Source organism: Candidozyma haemuli, assembly GCF_002926055.2.
Source record: "Candidozyma haemuli strain B11899 chromosome Unknown F_2014730914, whole genome shotgun sequence".
Lineage (NCBI taxonomy): Eukaryota > Fungi > Ascomycota > Pichiomycetes > Serinales > Metschnikowiaceae > Candidozyma > Candidozyma haemuli.
Window position 1 is genome coordinate 656,374 of NW_020289912.1, and position 20,736 is coordinate 677,109.

A 20,736-nucleotide genomic window follows, 5' to 3' on the forward strand; every position below is an offset into this window, starting at 1 on the left:
CGTACAAGTAGTTTATTGCCATCCATGCTGAGTAAGAGGAGGGCTTAAGCCCTACAAAGCACGTGATACTCGGTACAAGTGCGCTTTACAATCGAGTCATGTGATCAACTGCGCAGTCTCATCCTCAAGTAGAAAAAATTCATTCCCGGACAAACTTTTACTGAAGAACTGCAACAACAGTACAAAAGTATGTCAGATAGATGCTCCATTTGATGAAGCGATTTTTGTTTAATTGAAATTTTCCAGGATTATATACTAACGTTAAAGATGGCCCCAAAGATTCAACAAACCAAGGCCGCCAAGGCTGCTGCTGCTTTGGCTGGTGGTAAGAAGGGTAAGAAGAAGTGGAACAAGGGTAAGGTGAAGGACAAGGCCCAGCATGTCGTTATCTTGGACCAAGAGAAGTATGACAGAATCATGAAGGAAGTTCCAGGTTTCAAGTTCGTGTCTGTCTCCGTTTTGGTGGACAGATTGAAGATCGGTGGTTCCTTGGCCAGAATTGCTTTGAGACATTTGGAGGACGATGGTGTTATCAAGCCAGTCTCCAAGCATTCCAAGCAGGCTATTTACACCCGTGCTTAGTAAATTTATCAATAAATGTCTGTAAAGTGAATTTTAAAGTGGCGGGCTTTAGCCACGCTATCTTGCGAATCGAAGTGTAGTTCAACCCGACACTAAAAGCCGCGAAAACTATAGGTCGACTACTACTTCTCATGATCAGGTTCTGTACCAAAACACTAGCCAGAAGGTCATTTATATCCTTGCCATTTGTCCCCAATCCGGTTCATAAGTATAGTATTTCTAGACATGTGGGCATTCCACCCAATATTCTTTTCGAAGTCGTTTCTGATGTCAAAAGCTACAAGAATTTTATCCCATTTGTTACCGAGTCTTTCATAAGTCAATATGACCTGTCCACAAATTTACCACAGAAAGCAGGTTTCAGGATTGGCTGGAAAGATTACGACGAGTACATGGTCTGTGATGTGACGTGTCAAAAGGACAAGCTTGTTTTCTCAGAAGTTACCTCCTCAATGGTTTTTGATACTCTTCAAAATGAATGGAGATTCGAATCAGTTCAAAGCGGACCGTCCGATAAAGCGATTACGAAGGTGAGCCTCAACCTACAATACCGATTTAAGAATCCGCTTTTTAATTCGGTGTCTTCTATATTTCAGAGCCAAGTAAGTGAAATTATGGTAGATTCATTTCTTCGACGGGCCAATGCAAAACAAAACGAGAAGGACCAGTAACGCTGTATCAGCTCTCTTTGGGCACAAGCAGATGTGACCCAACGACATACTCTCGTAATTTGTGACTAGGTGTGCAAGCGGCAGATACTTCACAGTTGTCGGACGCGTTTCTTGTGAACGAAAGACCTCGCCTGGACCGGAAAGACGACTTCGTTTCAGAGATATAACCTGGCCTTGTCTCCCGATGTTGGACAGCAGAATCCACATGGCACGGGTTCGAGTCCCGCATAGTAACTGTGGACGCAGAAGTCGCCTTGACCAAGGTTTTATTGGTCCAAGGTTCATCGAAGCATAATGGCTTGATGCATTTGACACAATTCCTCAAAAACCTCCTTTCGCTTTCGGTTTTTTGTGTCACATTCGACACTTTGCTTTCCAGAACTTGCAGACCAATTGTTGATGATAGCCGTTCAACCGGTGTAAACCTTGTAGCTGAATTGCTAGAGCCGCTGTCATCGGTTGCAACATGTCCGTGACCCTCACCATGACCAATATTGCCATAAGTACCAATAGAACCAGCATTACGTCCTTCAATATCATCAATATCCTCTTCTTCATCATCATCATCATCGTCATCACCCTCGTCATCGTCATCTGACCGATGAAGATCACTCATATTCCGTATGTCTTCGCTGTCGTCCTCAAATACATGCACATTTCTATCTTCTATTTTTGGCACTCCTTCTGTTTCATTAACTGGGGCCACAATGCACTGCTGAACTTCCATAATGGTTTCTGAATTCCAACTCTCATCCATGTTCACATTGGAAGTAGTACGATCCATCGTACTGTTGGAACGTATCCGTTGCTTGACGTCATGAAATTTAGTTCGTAAGCGACCTGAAGTATTCGGCATCGAGCTCGATCTGGCTCGCTTGACACGCATATTATTAATAAAAGGAGCACTGTTGATTATACAACTTTGGCCCCGCCTCCGCCTTGGAACAGTTCGATACTTTGGTACTTCCCTCGCTTGAATATCTGGGGAAACGTCTTGACCCACAGATAATCCAAGATGCCAGTCTATAAGGTCTCTAGTCAGATGAAACTGCAACAAGAATTGTTCGTTTTCTAGTCTAAGCCGAAGAACATTAGGTTTTTTGGAATAGTCACTCGCCAACCCTACTTTGGCATGCAAGAGTGAATAAGATCGAAGTAGATGACTTTGAGAAGTGGCTTTGTGAAATATACGAGACGAGCTCTGTTTCATCCCAGTATCATCCAATGGCAAAACTCCTAATTGGGAACAAATGCTGTGAAATTGCCTATCTTTCTGTGACGTGAAGCGGGACTCAAGAGCTACCTCGCCAAAGGCTTTGCACCCATCCTCCAAGCGATACGCACTCCTCAAATAGGATTCGAGATGGGAGGGCACTCGGTATAAGTTGACTTGTGTCGAGTTAAGCTCAATGATGATGTTTTTCCACGAGCGACTTGAAGCTGGCTGAAAGGGCGAGAGCCACTCAGCTTTTTTAGCAACCATTCCGATCTTATAAGCGGCTGGCGAATACGGTGGTAAGCTATCAGACTGATGGACAGATTCCAGTACGGGGTACCTTGGGCATCCTCCTGGGGGCAACGTACTGTAATGCGGTGGATAAACCGGCGATGGCTCCATAAACTGTAAATACGATTCCTGGCTTCGGTAGATAGAACTATCGAAAATCTTTTCGGGAACATCAGTCGCGTTATCCTTTGATAACGAGACATCGGAGTCATGAGTTGTTTGAGTTGTTGGAGCCGTGAGCGGTACACTGTTACTTTCATCCAAAGCAACCGAAGATATTAGGCTTGTGATATCGTTGTCGCTGTCAAAAGACTCAGAATCCGAATATTTCACGCTTACTAGCGGTTCGGGCCTTCCTGAAGCAAATGGTTCTCCCCAATGTTCTGATAAGATATGTGGTACGCTTTTAGCGTCATCAAGTTCGACTAACCGTATCATGTTCTAGCGAAGAATTTATTGACGCTTGCAAAATTAAATGAATTCTGTCTCCCAAAAGCTGGTCCTTTGTAGAACGGTTAACTTCTAGAAACGGGGATCCAAAAATGGAAACAAGAAGCGAGCGATACAATTTTGTATGAGATTCGGATTTGATCTATCGTTGTGGGGAGGAAGGGGCTTTATTTCTTCTTGTGTTGCAGTATCGATGAATAGTAGTACAGTTAGCAAGCCTGAGTAGCAAAGAAGTGTAGATGATGGCCGCGATCAGGTGCTACACAACACGACATCTTACGGGCTGTGGATCGATCGGAAAGACTTCAGTGTTACGTGATGCAGGAAGAGAGGGAATAGGAGATAGAACTATTGCGAGCCTGCACATGCTACTGTGAGGGCCGGATATGATAAGCAGAGCAATCGTTTGTTCACAGCTCGACAAACAGGATAACCATGAAAGAAAAGGCACAAAATTTATTTTCTTTGGAACTCAAGAACATTAGTGAAAATTCATACACGAAGCTTTGATAATGGATTAGTTAGATGTGAAAGGAAATACCGTGAAAGGTCACGGAGCATACCGTTGAAAATCATGTGCCGGATACAATCGGTTGTTGCGATAGGAGTGTCACAAGCTTGCTTGCACTCTGTGATTTCTCGTTGCAAAATGTCTCAATGCCCAGTTGTCTGACTCTGCCTAACACTCATAGGAGAAAGTGATAGCTGCTGTCGACCAAAGTTTAACATTCATATATCAACAAATCGACTCGCTTTCTTTTTTTTTTTTTTTTTTTCATTTTTTCTCTTTCTCGATGTTTGTGTCAAAATTACAGTTAAAAGGCACCATATGCTTGTGTTCATTCGAGGCGTGAAGCATGTCAGTTGATCGCTCCTGTTCTCTTCCAACAGGAAGAGGATCACTAGAACATTCATGACTATGGACTGGTACACACTGCGATAGAAAATAAACAGCAGCCCAATGTGCAGGACATATATATTCATGGTTACAGATCGATGAGTCTCATCCAACCTAGATATGACCCGTCCAGAGACACTTCAAGGTATTTATGTGACCTTGCAAGAAGATGGTGATCAAGAGAGCCTATGTAATCTGCTCGATGTTTTGCGTCATATGATACAGGCCTCGGAGGATAGCGAGAGAGGAAGCAGACTAGGAGTTAGGGGGACAGACGTTATTTGGCAAATTCTAAAAACCAAGCCGATCTTGAAGAATAATGCAACCGATACTTTAAAATTCAGGGTTTATCGTGGCGTGGTACTCTATTTGAGGAGTGTTCTGCTGTACTCTATATTAGAATGTTCTACCATACTTCAATGCCTTCTATCATTTTGGAAATGCTTCAATTCCGAACTTACTGGTGATCTTGAATATTGGAAGTGGAAGACATTAGTGTCTTATGCTGAACTACTCTCTAATTTACTGGTCTCTGCCTCCGCCATTCATGAATTAGACGGATGCCATTTAGGGGATTTTTTTGATCTATGCGCCCAGTCTAGCACCTGGCGGATGAGAGAATTTAACAATCCGTTCATTCGTTTCTTCCAAAATTGGATCAAACAATCAGATGCTCCACAAGTTTTCTTGAGCTTGGACAATAACTCACTCCTCGATGATATGGCTTTGGAAGTAGGTCGTCTCGCTGTGGCAGACCAATTTTCGGTGGAAGATGAGTTGCTCTTACAAGCTTTTAGCCAACTTCTTATCGACCAAGCCTTCGGTACCTTTCTCCAAAACTACCATTCTACACGTTCGAGCGAACAATTTACTGTGCTTCTTAATGCATGCCGCTTGCTTATAACAGCGGACGTGTTAGACATGTCATCTCACTGGATAGCTTGTCTAAATTGGTTAATACCAGCCTTGGGTGTTCTTACAATGAAAACTACTATTGTATTGAGCGAGTCTACTGACAAAAATGATATCAACTATGCAAATCGGCAAACCATCGCGGTTTTAGATGCTGTGTCACATATACTACAGGATTTAGATCTAAGTCATTTTGACGGAAAGTTGCAAATAGTTGGGTACCTTGGAGAGCTACTCAAAGTAACACATCACAAAGCAGCGACGAAGACATTAGGAAAAAGATCGAAAGAGGGTACTCCACTTCCAAAATACCCGATGGTAAAATCCCTCGTGATAGAAATATTGGGAAGATTATGTTTCGACGATCCCGAGGTTCAACGAATCATTAGAGAAGAGTATATTCTCGAGTACATTTTATCGAGCTGCATTATAGATGACTACAACCCATACATCAAGGAACGTGCAATTATTTGCATCAAGTATGCACTCGCAGGCAATGCGGCGAACCAAAAATTCGTCGCTGAATTGGAGGCCCAACAAGTCGTGGACGAGTCAGTTTTAAATCAAGCCGGGGTTGAAGCCTATGTCGAAAACGGTAGTGTTAAATTTCGAAAATACGCGTGAAGCCTAAGATAATTTTTCAATGATTTTTCTCTTCACCTGCTCGACGGAAACATCGTCGATTAAGGTAATTCGTTTCTTTTTCTCCGATAGTTGCTTAAGTTCCTCAGGCAAAACATCCTTCTCAAAGCAATAGCCCTCCACAGACAGAAGAGCCTTGTCCACGACCTCTGAAAATTTTGCTGGGTGTGCTGTCGCTAAAGAGATGTATTTGATGTTCTTGAGGTTTTCCTCGATGTCTTGATTCATGAAGTCGAAGGTAGCTTTCACACCAATGGCAGAGTGCGGATCTAAAACATACTTTGTTGTATCAGAATCGTAAACCTCCCTTATCGTTGTAATGGTCTCATTATCCGTTACTTTTGCGGACTCGAAGTCCTTTCTTGCCTGTTGAACAACTAGATCGGTCGCGCTAAACGAGCCAGAAATCTTCAACTGCTGCATCCAGTCGACTAGAACTCTACCTGCCTCATTGTCGCTTTTGCTAGCCAGATTATCGCGAATTAAGTACCATAGTAACCGTTCAAAGTTAGATGAAATAAGGATGTCCATCGCAGGTGAGAAGGTAGCTTTCACTTCTCCACCTCTTTCATACTTTCCCAGCTTCAAGAATCTGTCCAAGATGTCATTTTCATTTGTGGCGATAATCAATTTGTCAATAGGTAAACCCATTGATTTAGCGTAAAATCCTGCTAGAATATCACCAAAATTACCAGAGGGGACAACGAATCTCACCTTGGAGTTTTCTTCATCAGGTCCTAACAATTTCTTTAATTGGAAAAATGAATAGAAATAGTACGTCATTTGCGCCAATATACGGGCCCAATTGATCGAATTCACAGCTCCGACGTTGTACTTCTGGTCAAAATCCCGGTCTCCAAATATTTGTTTCACAATATCCTGACAGTCATCAAACGTTCCATTAACAGAAAATGTGTGTACATTAGCGTCCTCCACAGTTGTCATCTGTTCCTCCTGGATAGGTGAAACACGGCCCGTCGGATATAAGATGAAGACAGATACGTTCTTTTTGCCCCTTAAACCATAAATAGCGGCAGAGCCAGTATCTCCAGAAGTTGCACCCACAACAGTGATCTTCTTTTTATGTCCTTCGTCGTCAATTCCTCTGTTATGCTTTTCTAAAAAGTATTCGAATAGGTTCCCCACAAACTGTAAAGCAACGTCTTTGAAAGCATAGGTAGGGCCATGAAATAATTCTAATAAATAAAGGCCTTGCTTCTTGTTCAATTCTTTGAGTGGAGTGACTTGGGTACTCCTAAAAGACGAGTAAGACTTGCTTATCAAGTCACGGAGGTCGCTCTCGGGGATCTCATCTCTCGAAATATAGGGACGCATCACCTCGTAAGCTAACTCATTGAAGCTGAGATGTTCCCACTCTTCAAGCACGGTGGTGTTCAATTTTGGTATGGTAGACGGGACGAAAAGGCCACCGTCATGAGCCAAGCCAGTCATAACGACATCCTCAAACGACAAAGTTTGATCGGTGGCGCAACGAGTGGACCTATATGTTGATGCCATAATGAGAAATAAAAGTCTTTAAATGGCACCTAAATCTGACACACAAACTTGCAGAAAGACTCTGTATTAGTGAGGGAGGTGTTTCTATCAGTTGGACAACTTTTTTTTTTTTTTTTTTTTGTTTCTTGTTTGAGAATGAATCATCCACACGTGATATGTACATAAAGTTCACCTATTGTGCCCTCCATACGCAAATGCCTCAGTCTAGCCATGAAATGCAACTCACACATGGTTGGTAATACTTTATTATGGTCGTCAAAGCCCCTAACGGTCACTTCTCGCAAGTTATCGCAACACCTTCATTATAGCATGAGTGCCAGATGTATGGACACTCCTTTTGCAACCTACCGAGAGATGGATTTTTCTAACCAGGTGCAAAAGGGCCCCCGAAATGCATGTGTGGATACGTTAATTGAAAAAATTGGCCTTGACAATTTGAGCCATGTCTTTGGGTACGGGTCTGGCGTACTCCCGCAACAAGGTTATGATAACGTTGATCCGCAAGTCGATGTCATCATTATTGCCAACAATACAAAAGAATTTCATGAAAAAAATTTGAAGATGTTCCCAGGACACTACTCTTCTCTCAAGTTTCTAGGGATTGACTTAGTTGAAAGGATACAGCAATATGGGGCAGGGGTTTATTTCAACCCGTATGTTCCAATTTGCGACTCTGGTGGGCAAAGACAAATGATCAAGTATGGAGTGCTCTCAGCGAAGCATGCAATGGAAGATGTCTGTGAGTGGTCTTCCATGTACGTTGCTGGAAGACTTCAGAAACCTGTTAGGCACTACAAGGAGGATGGGCTTTTGTTAGCTGCAAATCAGTTCAACTTAAGTAGCGCTTTGAATGTTACGCTCCTAATGCTCCTGGCCGCAAAGCATGGAAATACAATCTCTTTCAATCAACTTTACCGTACCATAACGCTGCTTTCATATATGGGGGATCCTCGCATGCTACTTGGAGGAGAGAATCCTAACAAGGTCAAGAACATTGTAGCAAGGCAGGAATCGGAGTTTGCCACACTATATGGTCCGTTCATTGAAGAAGCCATTGAGAAAAAATATATTGAGCAGTTGGACGAGGATAGTTTTCGAATACAAATTGGCTTTCACGAGAAGGCAGAGATGATTAATAGACTACCTCTTCAATTTAAGCGTCGTCTTTTATTGAAGCATGCATCAAGAGACGGTGCAATACTTTCAGAGGAGGAAATGCCTTCTGGATTGTCAAGTGATCATCTAGTATCACAGCTTGCTGAGAACGATGGGCTTCATCAGAGTTTAGGCAGCGCCATTCAGACTACAATTCGTGGACCCGCTCTTGGCCAGACCATCAAAGGGGTTTTTACTGCTGGTTTAGTCAAGTCAGGTATGTACGCATGGGAGAAAAAACTTAAAAGTTGGAGATAGAATACTTCGTCTCACATTTTTATCGAGCCTTGCAAGCTGCGAACGTAGGTATTCTTTTCTGTAGGCTTCCGTGGAAAAGGACCAATGTAGTTTTTTGTTTTTCATTCTTTTTTTTTTTTTTTTTTCAAAAAAAAAAAAAAAAAGGTTAATATACCATGCTGGCCTTCCAATCTAAACCATGAATGTTTTATCTAGGGCACTGAGTTTTAGACGGTCATCTCTTGTATAACGAACTGAATCATCTGCTCGTGGCTGAGGTATTTTATTGGTGCTAAGTTTGGCTCTTTTCAGCCCTAGCAGTAGCCCATTTTCCAAGGAAGTCAATTTCAAGGAAGGCGATTGTCCGAAAGCTTTAATTTCTGGACCAGAGGATGTGTTTATGGCTCGTAGTAAGTCTGATGACATGTTATCTGAGAATGTTCGATGTGAGGATACTGAGCTTAGTAGCTGCCCACGTAGAGGTGCAGGTGAAGCTGAAATATCTTTCCAAGACATAGTTGGGATTGGCTTTACCAAAGGGGGATCAATGACCCCTAGACGGGGGTTCGAATTCGCCGTTTCGGAGCAAAATTTAGGTTGGTGAAAGTATTCGAAAGTCGATAGCTTTATGGGAAAGGTTTGGCAAGATGATGGCCAGGTATTTTGCTCTTGAAAGCCTGGGAGGAATGACTCTTCTGAAGCTCTTCTGCCTGTCTCGATCATTTCAGTATTTGATTCGTCTCGGTTAAGCAGGGAACTACAGCCGAGGACATCATTCAGGTAAATTTCAGGATCTAGAGATAAGGTTTTAAGTATAGGGTCCTTGGATGGTGTAGCATCATCGAAATGGCCCTTCAACCTTTCGGTAGGATTGTAGTAGGCAATAAGATGTAGTTTTGCATTCTGCTTGGTGGTAAGTGAAAAAATCTGCTTTGTTAATCCATTTTTCTTGACTTTTCTTGTCTCATCAAACTCTTGATATGTCAAGAAAGGGCTCTTCACCTTTGAGGCCAGCCATATTCTTCCATCAGTCCATCGTTTCATGCCACATTCACTCTCGTTCCAGACGTATACAGCCCCAGCACAAATTTGTTTCCTCTCTTCATCATTGAGTCGCCTCTTGACATCGGGCAATATTTTCCGGCGAGTTCCCTCTAGTATCAACAAGGCATCCTGAAGTGAAAGTACCAGTCCAAAATATGTTCTGCAGCTTGGGTTGTGTGAGAACTCTGTTATTCTTTCCATTCTTTTCTAGCAATACTGGGGACAGTGGTCAGTCCTATATGCCATGGATCTAAGTCAGTAAAGCAGCTTGATTAGGGATTACCTGGTCGAAGATGCGAGTCTGCGTCTTTAAAAGCCATTGTCAAGTGCTGCCAGTTTAGTAGTTCGATGTCACATCGATGGTCTGTGCTAACGCATGGAGCTGCGGCTGGTTAATGCGCGATGCACTTGATGCATGACAATCCCGCTGCGTCCCGCAAGGTAGAATCCTGAAAACCCCACGGGTTATACCAAATAAATGAACGCTTTTTACAAATTCAGCTGCCTGGCATGTAAATCCATGACGCTAGTTTCAAGCCAAAGCTGGTTTTCAAACCGTTCTGTTGAAATCAGGCTTTTAGAAGTCAATGTTTTATCAAGCGGGCTGGCTGAATTCTTACCGCATGCAGCTACGCGCATTATGGAAGAAAAAAAAAAATAAAACACCAACAATTAGGGTTTCACTTCACAACGGTAACCTTTGGTATCACCCAAGTGACAATAAGGTAAAGTTCACTACATTTTTCTTCCGCGAGAGAGGGAAAAGAAGGCTCCGAATTGTCTAACGAGGACCTTTACCATGGTATCCGGCGACAATCTTCCGCCCGGCATGCTCTCTATGTCATGTGCAATTTTCCACCCAACAAGTACAAGATTTCGAATCAGCTAGATGCAAGGCAAAGGTTAGAAGATAGAGTTAATGGGCTTTGCGGACGACAAAACAAGGTTATGCAGCTTTTCATATCACCAAGGGAAGACACTTGTTGCATACATCGATAGGATTGCGCGCAGCCGTTGTCAAGTGGTAAAAGTGCTCAGGGAGCTCGTATGTAGTATGGAACCGACTCGCATATTTCCACAGCATACAGAGCCTACCAAGATAATCTTAAATAGTTTGATTTCCTTTGCTGTTGCGTCGTTCTTAGAGCTACCGTGGCATCATGGTTTGAAATGTTCGCTGAGGACAGCTACAAGTTTGGGGAGTAAACACAAAGCAACTGGCTCTGAAGGTTCGTAGACAACCGAACGTAGTTAGCGTCTCACCACTTTGCTCAAAACCGAGTTTTTATTTGGAACAAACATCATACTTTCGTAGGAATAGCCAAGCATCTGAACGTGAAGCCAAAAAGAAAACAAAAAAAAAAAAAAAAATTGACCAATGATGGTTCACATTAAGGAATATCCACACTATTGACCTAAACAGCTAGAATTGCTTTCTGCAGTGAAGGATTAAACATAGGCAGATATTAGAATGAAAGCTAACTGACGAGACATCATACTTAAGACTGCTGTTTAAGAGTAATGCTTGCGTACCCGTCGTCGAATGGAGACCCCTAGAGAAGCCCCAGTGCATGCCTGTATATACATACCACGCTATCAATTAGCATCATGGGAAAACCTTACAATAAATACAACATCGAATACCAGAAAGATGCCACCTAGGGTCCAGAACAAGGATATATCTAGCGATGCCGACGTAAAGTCAGCACCAAACTCAAGGTCGGCTAATAAGGCTCGAAATGCCGTGGCCGTTGCTGCCCAACAAGAACTTTTATCCAAACACATACACTCTAATGGCCCTCATGATAGGCCCAAGGTGGACCCGCTAGATTTTTTAAATCTTCCAAAGGAAGCCTTAGAAGCGTACAACCGCAAATATTCTTTGAATCTTTTGCCAATTCAGACGACTAACGAAGATATTTTGCGTTCAGAGATCGGCAAGAAGACTTACACTTCGAAGAGGTCGGCTCAAATGCTAAGGATTTCAAAGCCAGAAGTTGCATCTCATTGCCAGAAGCACTTTTTAGGAGCCCCATGCCGTGAAAATGAGATCATTTCAAGTTTTTTGTACAAGGTTAGAAACGAAGACAAAGAATTCAAGCTCAGCTTCTGAATGATTTCACTGTAGCACGATCTGGGAAATGCCTTAAGCTAGACATCCTATAGTGATTCAGCCCTCGAGAATGAAAGATTTCGCTACTTGCCAAGAACCAGGCGATGTGTCGAATTTACCTCATGCCAGGTGTGCTCGGGGGTTGTCGGATAGATTTGTTGCATTAGCATGATGAGGCTGGCTTTGAGACAATCTATTTGCAAGCGTTTATGATTGCTGAACTAATAAAGTAGTCTTACAGCGCACTCGTTCTTTCTGTTCATGGCAGATAGTGATTGGCTTGCGGTATAGCTGATTAACCTTTTAGGAAGCTGGTACGTGGATAGTGAGGATAAGCCTAAGGGGTAGATGTTGCCACCACCACATTGAAAACTAATACGAAATGAGGCATCGAGTTCTCAGTGGGTTTCTTCGACTAACTGCTGCAGCTGACCGCCAATATGAACAAACTTCAGAGACAGACTGAAATGACCAAGTAACAAATGTGCATGAAGCTTTCGTATGTTCTCCTAGTCAACAATTGTACGTTCACAACACTCGACAGTTTGGTATAGAAATTAAGAGACAGAATATTCCGAAAGAGGTTTACAAAAGATGCGTGCGCTTCTTAGAGTAAGATGTTGATTTCAACTTGTCATTTTCTCTCTACATCCTGAGTGTATGCCTTTTCTTTTTTTTTTTTTATTAGGTGTGAGTGAGCGAGTGTGTATGTGTCAGTGAGTGTGTGCGTCCGTGCGTGTATGTGTGCGGGACGCGAGGGAAACAGTAAGACTGTTGAACTTTCTTGAATAAGGGTGAGCTATGATTGATGCTGCCACGGTTGCAGTACATTGGCACGACGATAATCAGCCCATATATACTGCTGATTTTCAACCGTCATTATCCACAGAATCCCCGAGATTAGCTACTGGTGGTGGGGACAACAATGTGCGAATTTGGAGAGTTACAACACCCAAGGACGTGTTAGATGCTAGTTCGACAACTGTACAATATCTTTCAACGTTAAGAAAGCACTCTCAAGCGGTAAATGTTGTACGATTTGACCCTTCTGGTTTTCGTTTAGCCACTGCTAGTGATGATGGTTTGATCATTATCTGGGTGCTAGCAGATGAGATCATACAAGATTTTGGCAACCCTGACGATGAATTGAAAGAAAGTTGGAGAGTTGAAAAGCTATTTAATACCAATTCTGAGGTTTACGACCTCACATGGTCACCAGACTCGAAGTATATTGCCACGGGCTCTATGGACAATTCTGTTCGTGTCTTTGATGTCCATTCTGGATCGAAAGTAATAGACCTTATGAATCATAATCACTATGTTCAAGGGATTTCATGGGATCCGAAGAACGAATACTTAGCCACGCAGAGTGCCGACAGATCCCTTCATGTCTATCGGTTGACAGCGGGTAAGACAGGCTCTGGGCCGAGTGGCAGTAAGCATTGTTCTAGTAGTAACCAGCAAATCATTCCGACATTAGTACAAAATATTGCAAAGTTAGAATTGCCCATCACTAACGGGCAGCTACTTCAGAGGTCGCCACATGATGAATTGACCTCCACCATGCCGCATAGGAGAGACTCTCTTGTTTTACATCCACTGAGCGAATGCAATGAACAACCTTATACTCAATTTGTCACACCTTCTTCTAAGGTGTCCAGTTGCCAACCAAAGATCGCAAGCCTTTATCATTCTGAGTCTTTGCAATCTTTTTTCAGACGGTTGGCATTCTCACCGGACGGTAGTCTCTTGCTTACGCCCCTGGGCATTCTAAAGAAAGGTGAGACATCTGAAGATGATGAAGCCACTGAATCTTTTCAGAACACAGTGTATATCTATACACGTGCTGGTTTTGATCATCCTCCCATATGCTATATCACAGGCTTCACTAAGCCGACCGTCGCAGTGAAGTTTAGTCCAGCATTGTACAAATTGGATTCGACTGTGCAGCAATCGATGTTTGCGCTACCGTATAAAATGATATTTGCCGTTGCTACACAAAATTCAGTGCTCATATTCGACACACAACAGGGTAAACCTCTTAGTTTACTGAAGAATTTGCACTATTCAACCATCACCGACCTCACCTGGTCTGGAGATGGACGCAGTCTTATAGTTACATCGGCGGAAGGCTTTTGTTCCGTTATACTCATAACTGAGAGACTAGGGATACCTATATCCCAGCAAGGTAAACAGATTTTTACAGAAGAAGCAACACTGGAACCGTTGTCATCGATTGATTCTGGGCAGTCCAAGAAGTCAATCCCTGACCCGACCGAGCAGTCTTCTCTCGCATTCGACGAACCCAATGACTCCTCCGAGCAATTCCCCGAGGTGCGTGCCCTTGAAAAGAATCCTCTGAAGACGCAAGCTTCTTCCTTGACTGTAAATACAGAAGAGACTTCACTGGCCAGGGTTGATTCGGAGGTTATGTTTGGAGCTCATTCATGCGAAGAATTGAAACGCACGCAAGACCTAAGATCACAATTTATGGAGCCACCACTCAGAGAAATTCGATCGGACCCCATCGCCCTGGAGTCCGTCACGCCCTTGGATACAACAAGAGAAGCAATGAAGAAAAGACGTATTCAACCTACACAAGTATCTTCTAATCATCCTCAATAAAGCATGTCATCATTTCTTTCCAATAGTAAGACCATCTGAGACAACATCATTGCTCAAAGATTCTTTCATCCTCTGCCTTGCACGAATAATCATGTTCTCCTTCCTCTTTTGTAAAATGTTCAACCTCTCTTTCTTATCCTTGCCCCAAGTTCCTGTAACATCGGGTTCGTCTTCGTTTAGTATCTCATCTCGGCCACTCACGTCGTACTTCTCAAGCAATGTCTGAGAGTCACTGGATTTCAGTCGTTGGATGTCTGCTTCTTGAGGAGCGACACTAGAGGGTTCCCCAGGAGGCGACGGTAAAGCTCCGTTCGCCATATATTCCTCCACAGTCGCCTCTACTGATCCGGTTCTTTCCAAGCTATACCTTATTTGATCAGTAGTTAATTGCGGGCCAATGGCTTGGACTACCTCTATCATGGAATCGTTCACGGCCCTAGCACCCCTTCTTCTCTGTGGCCTGGGCCTATCGTTCTCGTCCGCAGCTTCATCTGGATCGGGAAGGTTGAACTCTCCCGCAACAGACTGAGGAATTGGAGAGATAAGCCAGCGTAAAAAAACGAATGCTACCACGAGGGTAACTATGAATATGATGGTGGAATTATCCATGATGACGGTTTCCTAGCTAGCTGACAGAAATATGTAAGTGTGAGTCGACCAAAAGGTGTACGGGCCTCTTTGAACTTCATGCCATCACCACAAGCTCAACGGGTATCCTACAACCACTTTGTATGTTACAGAGATTAAAAATATAAACGCTGTTTATTTGGATAGCTTGTGCTAGGCTTGCACTCTTTGTGAATACGGATCAATGATAGAGTAAAAATACAAACGAGATCACCCAAACAGCTTCTCACTTACGTGGCATCGATCATTCTGACCACCCTGATTATGAAACCGCCAAAGTGTATCTCACTCTGAACAATTGTGAAAAAAGCGAACTGTCATGAATTCATCATGAGATATGCAGCATGGTAACTAATAGACAAGTAAGCATCAGGATCAACACAGTAGAACTCAAGGTGACGCGGCTTGAACCGCTAGAAACTTCACTAGCACTTGGGGATGTTTCTGACGCGTTGCTAATAGGGGCAGAACTAGAATGTGATGCTGAATTTGATAATGAAGAGCCTGGCAAAGTGGCATTGACGGATTGAGCCGCTGCTTGTGAATCTGTAGCGGAAGGGTTTTTAATGCCCAAAGAGCTAGACGCAATAGGTTCTAGGCCCAGCAAGAAACTGACGGAAGGAGTAGCAGTAAAACTTGTTGACGTATCTAGAAGGAGCGACATTTTGATTGGAGTGATTTTCTTGGAAAAATAGACTCTGGAGACTGCTGTTGTTCGAAAATGGGCAAATTGATAGTTGAGTTCTTTTAAAACTTTGAAGTGCCTTTCACAAAGCAATGATAGATAATTTAGTTAGCGTAAGAAGTTTTTGGGACATTCTTCGCTTTAAGTACGCACGGCGATGTGTGCACCAATCGGGAATGCGTAGGGGGCTTTGTATTTTTTTTTTACTGAGAAAACAATCCGATGTCTTTAGATCCAGTAAACAAGCGTCGTGTACCTGAATTACACACAGGCTATACGTCATTATGCATACATTTCATGCGAATTCGCGTTTTGATTGGATGGAAGGCATAACTAAAATGTAAGGAGACGCTGTGTCACAAAAGAATGAATAACATATAAGGCACAAACCATAACTCCTTATCGGCTACATGGATGGTAAGCGAGCAACTAATCGATCTTTGATACTCGTTTTTGTTGTCTTTCGTCTTCCATTTGAGGCATTTGTTTGAGATACTTGTAGAAGCATTGTTGAGAACACGTATATATACTTGGCGGTATCCATGACTAGTATGGTGTGCCTCGAGCTACTCGTTTCACATAATCAAATCACCTGTCTCGATTCGCGCGAAATCTTCTCATATGCTTCCAATGGCTTAGTTTTGTAAGAGTCTAAAGTTTCATTTGCAAACACTAAACGGGAAAAAGTTGGTTGATGCTACGCAAATACTGACTCAATTCTAGGTCTTTACTATAAAGAAGCAGCTTATGGTTCGCACAAATGGGCTCCTCTCATGAAAGCAGCTCATAGTCTGCGCTCTTCTGCTGCGCCCAGGAAAACCACGACTGCGCATTCTTGCGTCTTTTAAAGTTGACGATAGCTTCGAAGGACGGCGGTTCAGTTGCATCATCGTTAAGCCCCCCACCTCCTGAAGTACCAGAGTTAATAGATTTACTTGCGTCATTACCGCCCAATGGAGGTAGCTGTGGTGTGCCAGTGATAAGGCCTTCAGGTTCATTACGCATGGAAGACGGGTTTCTGGCAAGTTGTGCTGCTGTTTGATGCAACGGCTGAGTCTCGCCACTTGACTGCGAAGGTTCAACACTTCTTCTGGACTCTGTATCATTAGTAGATCCATATCCCGAATGAAAGGAAAAAACGGAAGAGTTATCGTCAAAGATTGAACCCATTTCTTCTAAGGATAAACCCTTCGTCTCAGGAAACAAGTAATGGACACATAAAAACGAAAGCACACACGAGAATCCTGGTATCAAGTAGGTCCTCCATTTTATAAGATCCAAAAGAATTGGAGTCATTTCACCCACAAGGAAATTAAAGAGCCAATTTGTAGCCGTAGACATCGCAGCGCCTTTACTTCTGACAGAATTGGGTAAAACTTCGTTCATCATCCAAGGAATTGGGCCCCATGAGGCTCCAAATGCTGCATTAAAGATGATGACGAATGCAACAACAACTTGAGGAGTGTAGGTATCATCTAGAAATAAAGAATAGGCAATCGAGAAAAGGGAAAAAGCCATTACAACAGCACCAGTCAAGAGTAATGGTTTGCGGCCCCAGCCATCGACTAGATACCACGGTGGTATTGTACTAGCCAAGTAAACAAGAGAATTGATTCCTGTCATCAATATAGCCAGTCTACCGATCCAGCCGGCACTTTCAAAATCATCGGGGCATAGTAGGAAACAATGTTTATACCATTCAATTGGGCGAACATTTGTGAAAAACACGCAACTGAGACTCGTTTCTTGTACCGCGTGAGCATATAGCGATAAGACCTTTCACCTCCTTCGATTCTCTGGATTAGGACGCTCTCCTTGATTTGGCGAAATTCAACTTTTGCGACCTCATCCTCTACATCGCCATCTGCGTATAGATCGCTGATAACAATCATACCTTCAACATCATGGTCATGGTCTAAGAGCCATCTCGGTGTCTCAACTATCACAAAGGTCCCAAGCCAAAGCATAAACCCCATTACGCACTGAACAAATAAGGGCGAACGCCACGAAAATCATTCTCGATGAATGAGAATCCGTAATCAACCCAAATACTTGTGGAATACCCTACAATATTGCCAGTAAATTCTAGACATGCATAGAAGCCTCTGTCATCAGGGGGACTGATTTCGGACTGATAACATGGAATGATAGTTGTGAGAAACCCAATGGCAATACCAGAAATGAGTCGTCCAAAACCTAGCACATATATATCAGGCGAAAAGGTTTGAAACAAGCCACCGACGACGAAAATAAAAGATCCCCAACGGATAGTTCGTCTTCGACCTATTTTATCTCCCACTTTCCCCGCTTCGAAAGAAGAAAACAAAGCTCCTATCTCTAATATAGCTATCATTGTACCTATAGCTGTGGGGCTTGGATAATTGTAGTACTCCTTGAAGTAGGTATTTGTCAAGAGTGAAGACATCAAACCTTGCTCGAAGCCAAATAAGAACACGCCTAGGGAAACAAAGATGGACGTGAAGTTTAGGAGCGCCCTCCCGACAAGGAACGACTCCTTAATTTGATGATTAGTCATATTGAAAACCAACGAAAGTACAAAAGAAGTGGAATTTCAACTCTGGTGAGCAATTGATATGAATCGTGATTTTTTGATCTAGGAATTTCCTATCGTCCTGATTACAACTGTTTATATGCAAGATAATACTTCCAGACAACCGCGTTGCTTATGTTCCAAGATACAGTGCATGGTCACAATCGTAGAATTGCTTTGCCGCCAAATGCACCAATATTCTTGAGAAACTCTTTTACACATTTGTTAATTTTGCACACTTTATCTTTGAGATATTACACTGACGGCTGTGATTCGACTACTTAGAGCCGCTGATGTTGGGGCAAGCCGCAGCGCTTTGGTGGTGTGCGCAAGAGTTGTCTACCGGAACGAGTCATTCACCTTCTTTGTGAACTTATTGATGCGTGTTTTATGTCGTTGGCTTGTTGGGAATGTCGGATGATAAAACTCCGAGTTATCAATTACATACAACCCGAACCATAATGGGCTTATATGGTAAATTTCGGCGGTTTTGGTATATATATGAGTAAAGAAATTATGAAAAAATATCATATGCGCTGTGATAAAGTAGCAAGGAACACCGACGCATTACTTTCTTCTTCTAGTCTGAAATAGAAATGGTAAATGAGGATTCTGATGCCTGATACATTTCAGTCTAGCTGGTAGGTGAGATATCCAGATAATTGAGGAGCGCTTTATGAGTCAATTAATTTGACGAGGAGTTACTGGCCTCCATAGACAAGGAATGACCGTCAGTCATCGAAATTCCTCAATCTCTTCGATTTATCTGATGTTGTTCAAACGGGTACTGTTGAGATGGACATTAATATCCAAGCGGTCTGCATCCTCTTCAATTTTCCTTAACCTATCATTTTGAGCCCCAACCTCCTGACCCATAACAGTAGCTGTGCTTCGCAATTTTTTAGAGTAAGAAGCAATTTGATCCAAGTTAGACGCTAATTCCTTCTCCATCTCGTCATCCTCAGAATCATTCTCAAACTGATATCTTTGAGCTTGCTGTAAGTGTTTTTCTCCTTGATATCTATTATAGGTATCAGATTGTGTGGAGTTGTTGGAGATACCTTGCTTCACACGCTGTTCACTAGCGTACACTCCTTGACGATTTGTTTCACGAAGATACTTCTCCTGCTCCTTTTGCGCCTTCAACTTCGATTCTTGTTCACGTAAGCGTGATTTTCTGTTGAATGGGTTTCCCGAGGCAGGAATAAAAATCGATCTGTTGAGGCGTTTCAACTCTGCCACCTTATCATCGGCTATCTTGGTCTGAGTATCCGCAAGCAATAAGTTTTGCTCGGCATTAAAGAGACGTTCTGATTGGGATCCAAGCATTCCTAACGTGTTTGTTCCTGAAGCGTCAGCCTCTTGCGCCATGCGTAAAGTATTACGTGTCAGGGCAACCGATTCTTGCTTAACAAACCTGATATCCTGTTTAATACCTTCAACTTCTTCCTCCTCAGAATTCACCTGTTCATCTTCCGGTAGAAAATCATCAACTTCAAGATTTAGATCTTCTTCATCGGGGTCCGCATTTAAATCTAAGGTATCCACATCTCTTTGTTGATTGTTCGATCTGTTAGGCCCAGAAAAGGTCTTTCCAGTCGGTATCGCATTGAGATCGAGGGTCAGTTCGTCATCAGCTCTCGTCCTGGTTGAATGAGATGCATAAGGATTGTTTCTGGAAGCTCCACTAGCACCAGGCAGTTCAGATGCATATCCTTTGGACAGTTGCAGACGTACTTGAGATGTTCTCGTTGACGATGAGGAGCGGGACAGTTCCGCAGGTTTGGCGTATGGATTCTGCCTTTGACTTGTGTAATCAGCATGTGTCTGCTCTCCGTAGGGATTTCCGTTAGATGAGGGTGCACTCGTCAGATCTTCAGTGGCATAAGGATTAGCTCGTGAGTCAGCCATATTTGCGTAAGGGTTACGTGGTGCTGCTCCCGGCTTTACACCTTGTCTTTCTTGGGCGTACTGTCTAAAAGCACCAAACTTCTCTTGCCGATTATTAGCTGTTTTAGTGGTGATACCAACCTTTTGCATCGTGTCCACCAACTCCTCCTCAGTTGGATCCTTTTTTTTGAACATTTTCTTTAACCCCATGTTGAGCGAGTAGTAGTTATCTCAATCGGATTCTTAGTGTGACAGTGTGTTCCTTAGGCTGTGCGATTGTACACAGGAAGAGACATCGTGACCAAGCGATATTGGATACATATTCACTGTCATGGTTTTATTGCTACGGCTGTGTTAAAGTAAGCTGACAGGATCAAGACCAAGCTTCACTTACCTGTCAATGCCACGATTTGCAAAGAGCATTGTTGAAAGCAATCCGATTTTGGTACCCGAATGCAACTTTTTGAGCGGGAGAGGGTGTCTTATGAGATTTCCATTTAATATAAGAGGAACATTTTGATCACAGATTATCATAGATCAAAATTGGACGATATTTCGATGTTCTACGCTGCATGAACTTGTTATAATTGGTGTCTCGCTGTCATGAATTTGTATGTTCCTGCATTTTC

General features: G+C 42.9%; 9 protein-coding genes across 9 annotated transcripts; 4 read left to right on the forward strand and 5 right to left on the reverse strand. All coding sequences in view use genetic code 12, as the record gives it.

Annotated features, from left to right (window-relative positions):
• Positions 1-267: 267 nt before the first annotated feature.
• Positions 268-582, forward strand: RPS25B (40S ribosomal protein eS25; the record flags this gene model as incomplete). Its single annotated transcript, XM_025487597.1, has 1 exon — positions 268-582. The coding sequence occupies one exon, from the start codon at positions 268-270 to the stop codon at positions 580-582; it is 315 nt and encodes a 104-aa protein (XP_025344613.1).
• A 678-nt stretch (positions 583-1,260) lies between these two features.
• Positions 1,261-3,198, reverse strand: CXQ85_003966 (uncharacterized protein; the record flags this gene model as incomplete). Its single annotated transcript, XM_025487598.1, has 1 exon — positions 1,261-3,198. One exon carries the CDS (start codon positions 3,196-3,198, stop codon positions 1,261-1,263), a length of 1,938 nt encoding a protein of 645 aa, XP_025344614.1.
• A 2,449-nt stretch (positions 3,199-5,647) lies between these two features.
• Positions 5,648-7,180, reverse strand: THR4 (threonine synthase; the record flags this gene model as incomplete). Its single annotated transcript, XM_025487599.1, has 1 exon — positions 5,648-7,180. One exon carries the CDS (start codon positions 7,178-7,180, stop codon positions 5,648-5,650), a length of 1,533 nt encoding a protein of 510 aa, XP_025344615.1.
• A 309-nt stretch (positions 7,181-7,489) lies between these two features.
• On the forward strand, positions 7,490-8,593 carry PTH1 (putative phosphatidate cytidylyltransferase; the record flags this gene model as incomplete). Its single annotated transcript, XM_025487600.1, has 1 exon — positions 7,490-8,593. The coding sequence occupies one exon, from the start codon at positions 7,490-7,492 to the stop codon at positions 8,591-8,593; it is 1,104 nt and encodes a 367-aa protein (XP_025344616.1).
• A 2,674-nt stretch (positions 8,594-11,267) lies between these two features.
• Positions 11,268-11,729, forward strand: CXQ85_003969 (uncharacterized protein; the record flags this gene model as incomplete). The annotated part of the gene is made up of 1 exon (XM_025487601.1): positions 11,268-11,729. The coding sequence occupies one exon, from the start codon at positions 11,268-11,270 to the stop codon at positions 11,727-11,729; it is 462 nt and encodes a 153-aa protein (XP_025344617.1).
• Positions 11,730-12,530: 801 nt separating this feature from the next.
• On the forward strand, positions 12,531-14,341 carry CAC2 (Cac2p; the record flags this gene model as incomplete). Its single annotated transcript, XM_025487602.1, has 2 exons — positions 12,531-14,114; positions 14,210-14,341. 2 exons carry the CDS (start codon positions 12,531-12,533, stop codon positions 14,339-14,341), a joined length of 1,716 nt encoding a protein of 571 aa, XP_025344618.1.
• Positions 14,342-14,363: 22 nt separating this feature from the next.
• CXQ85_003971 (uncharacterized protein) lies at positions 14,364-15,645 on the reverse strand (the record flags this gene model as incomplete). Its single annotated transcript, XM_025487603.1, has 2 exons — positions 14,364-14,879; positions 15,334-15,645. The coding sequence occupies 2 exons, from the start codon at positions 15,643-15,645 to the stop codon at positions 14,364-14,366; spliced, it is 828 nt and encodes a 275-aa protein (XP_025344619.1).
• Positions 15,646-16,437: 792 nt separating this feature from the next.
• Positions 16,438-18,202, reverse strand: CXQ85_003972 (uncharacterized protein; the record flags this gene model as incomplete). Its single annotated transcript, XM_025487604.1, has 2 exons — positions 16,438-17,141; positions 18,025-18,202. 2 exons carry the CDS (start codon positions 18,200-18,202, stop codon positions 16,438-16,440), a joined length of 882 nt encoding a protein of 293 aa, XP_025344620.1.
• Positions 18,203-18,979: 777 nt separating this feature from the next.
• Positions 18,980-20,317, reverse strand: SEC9 (Sec9p; the record flags this gene model as incomplete). The annotated part of the gene is made up of 1 exon (XM_025487605.1): positions 18,980-20,317. The coding sequence occupies one exon, from the start codon at positions 20,315-20,317 to the stop codon at positions 18,980-18,982; it is 1,338 nt and encodes a 445-aa protein (XP_025344621.1).
• Positions 20,318-20,736: the final 419 nt, after the last annotated feature.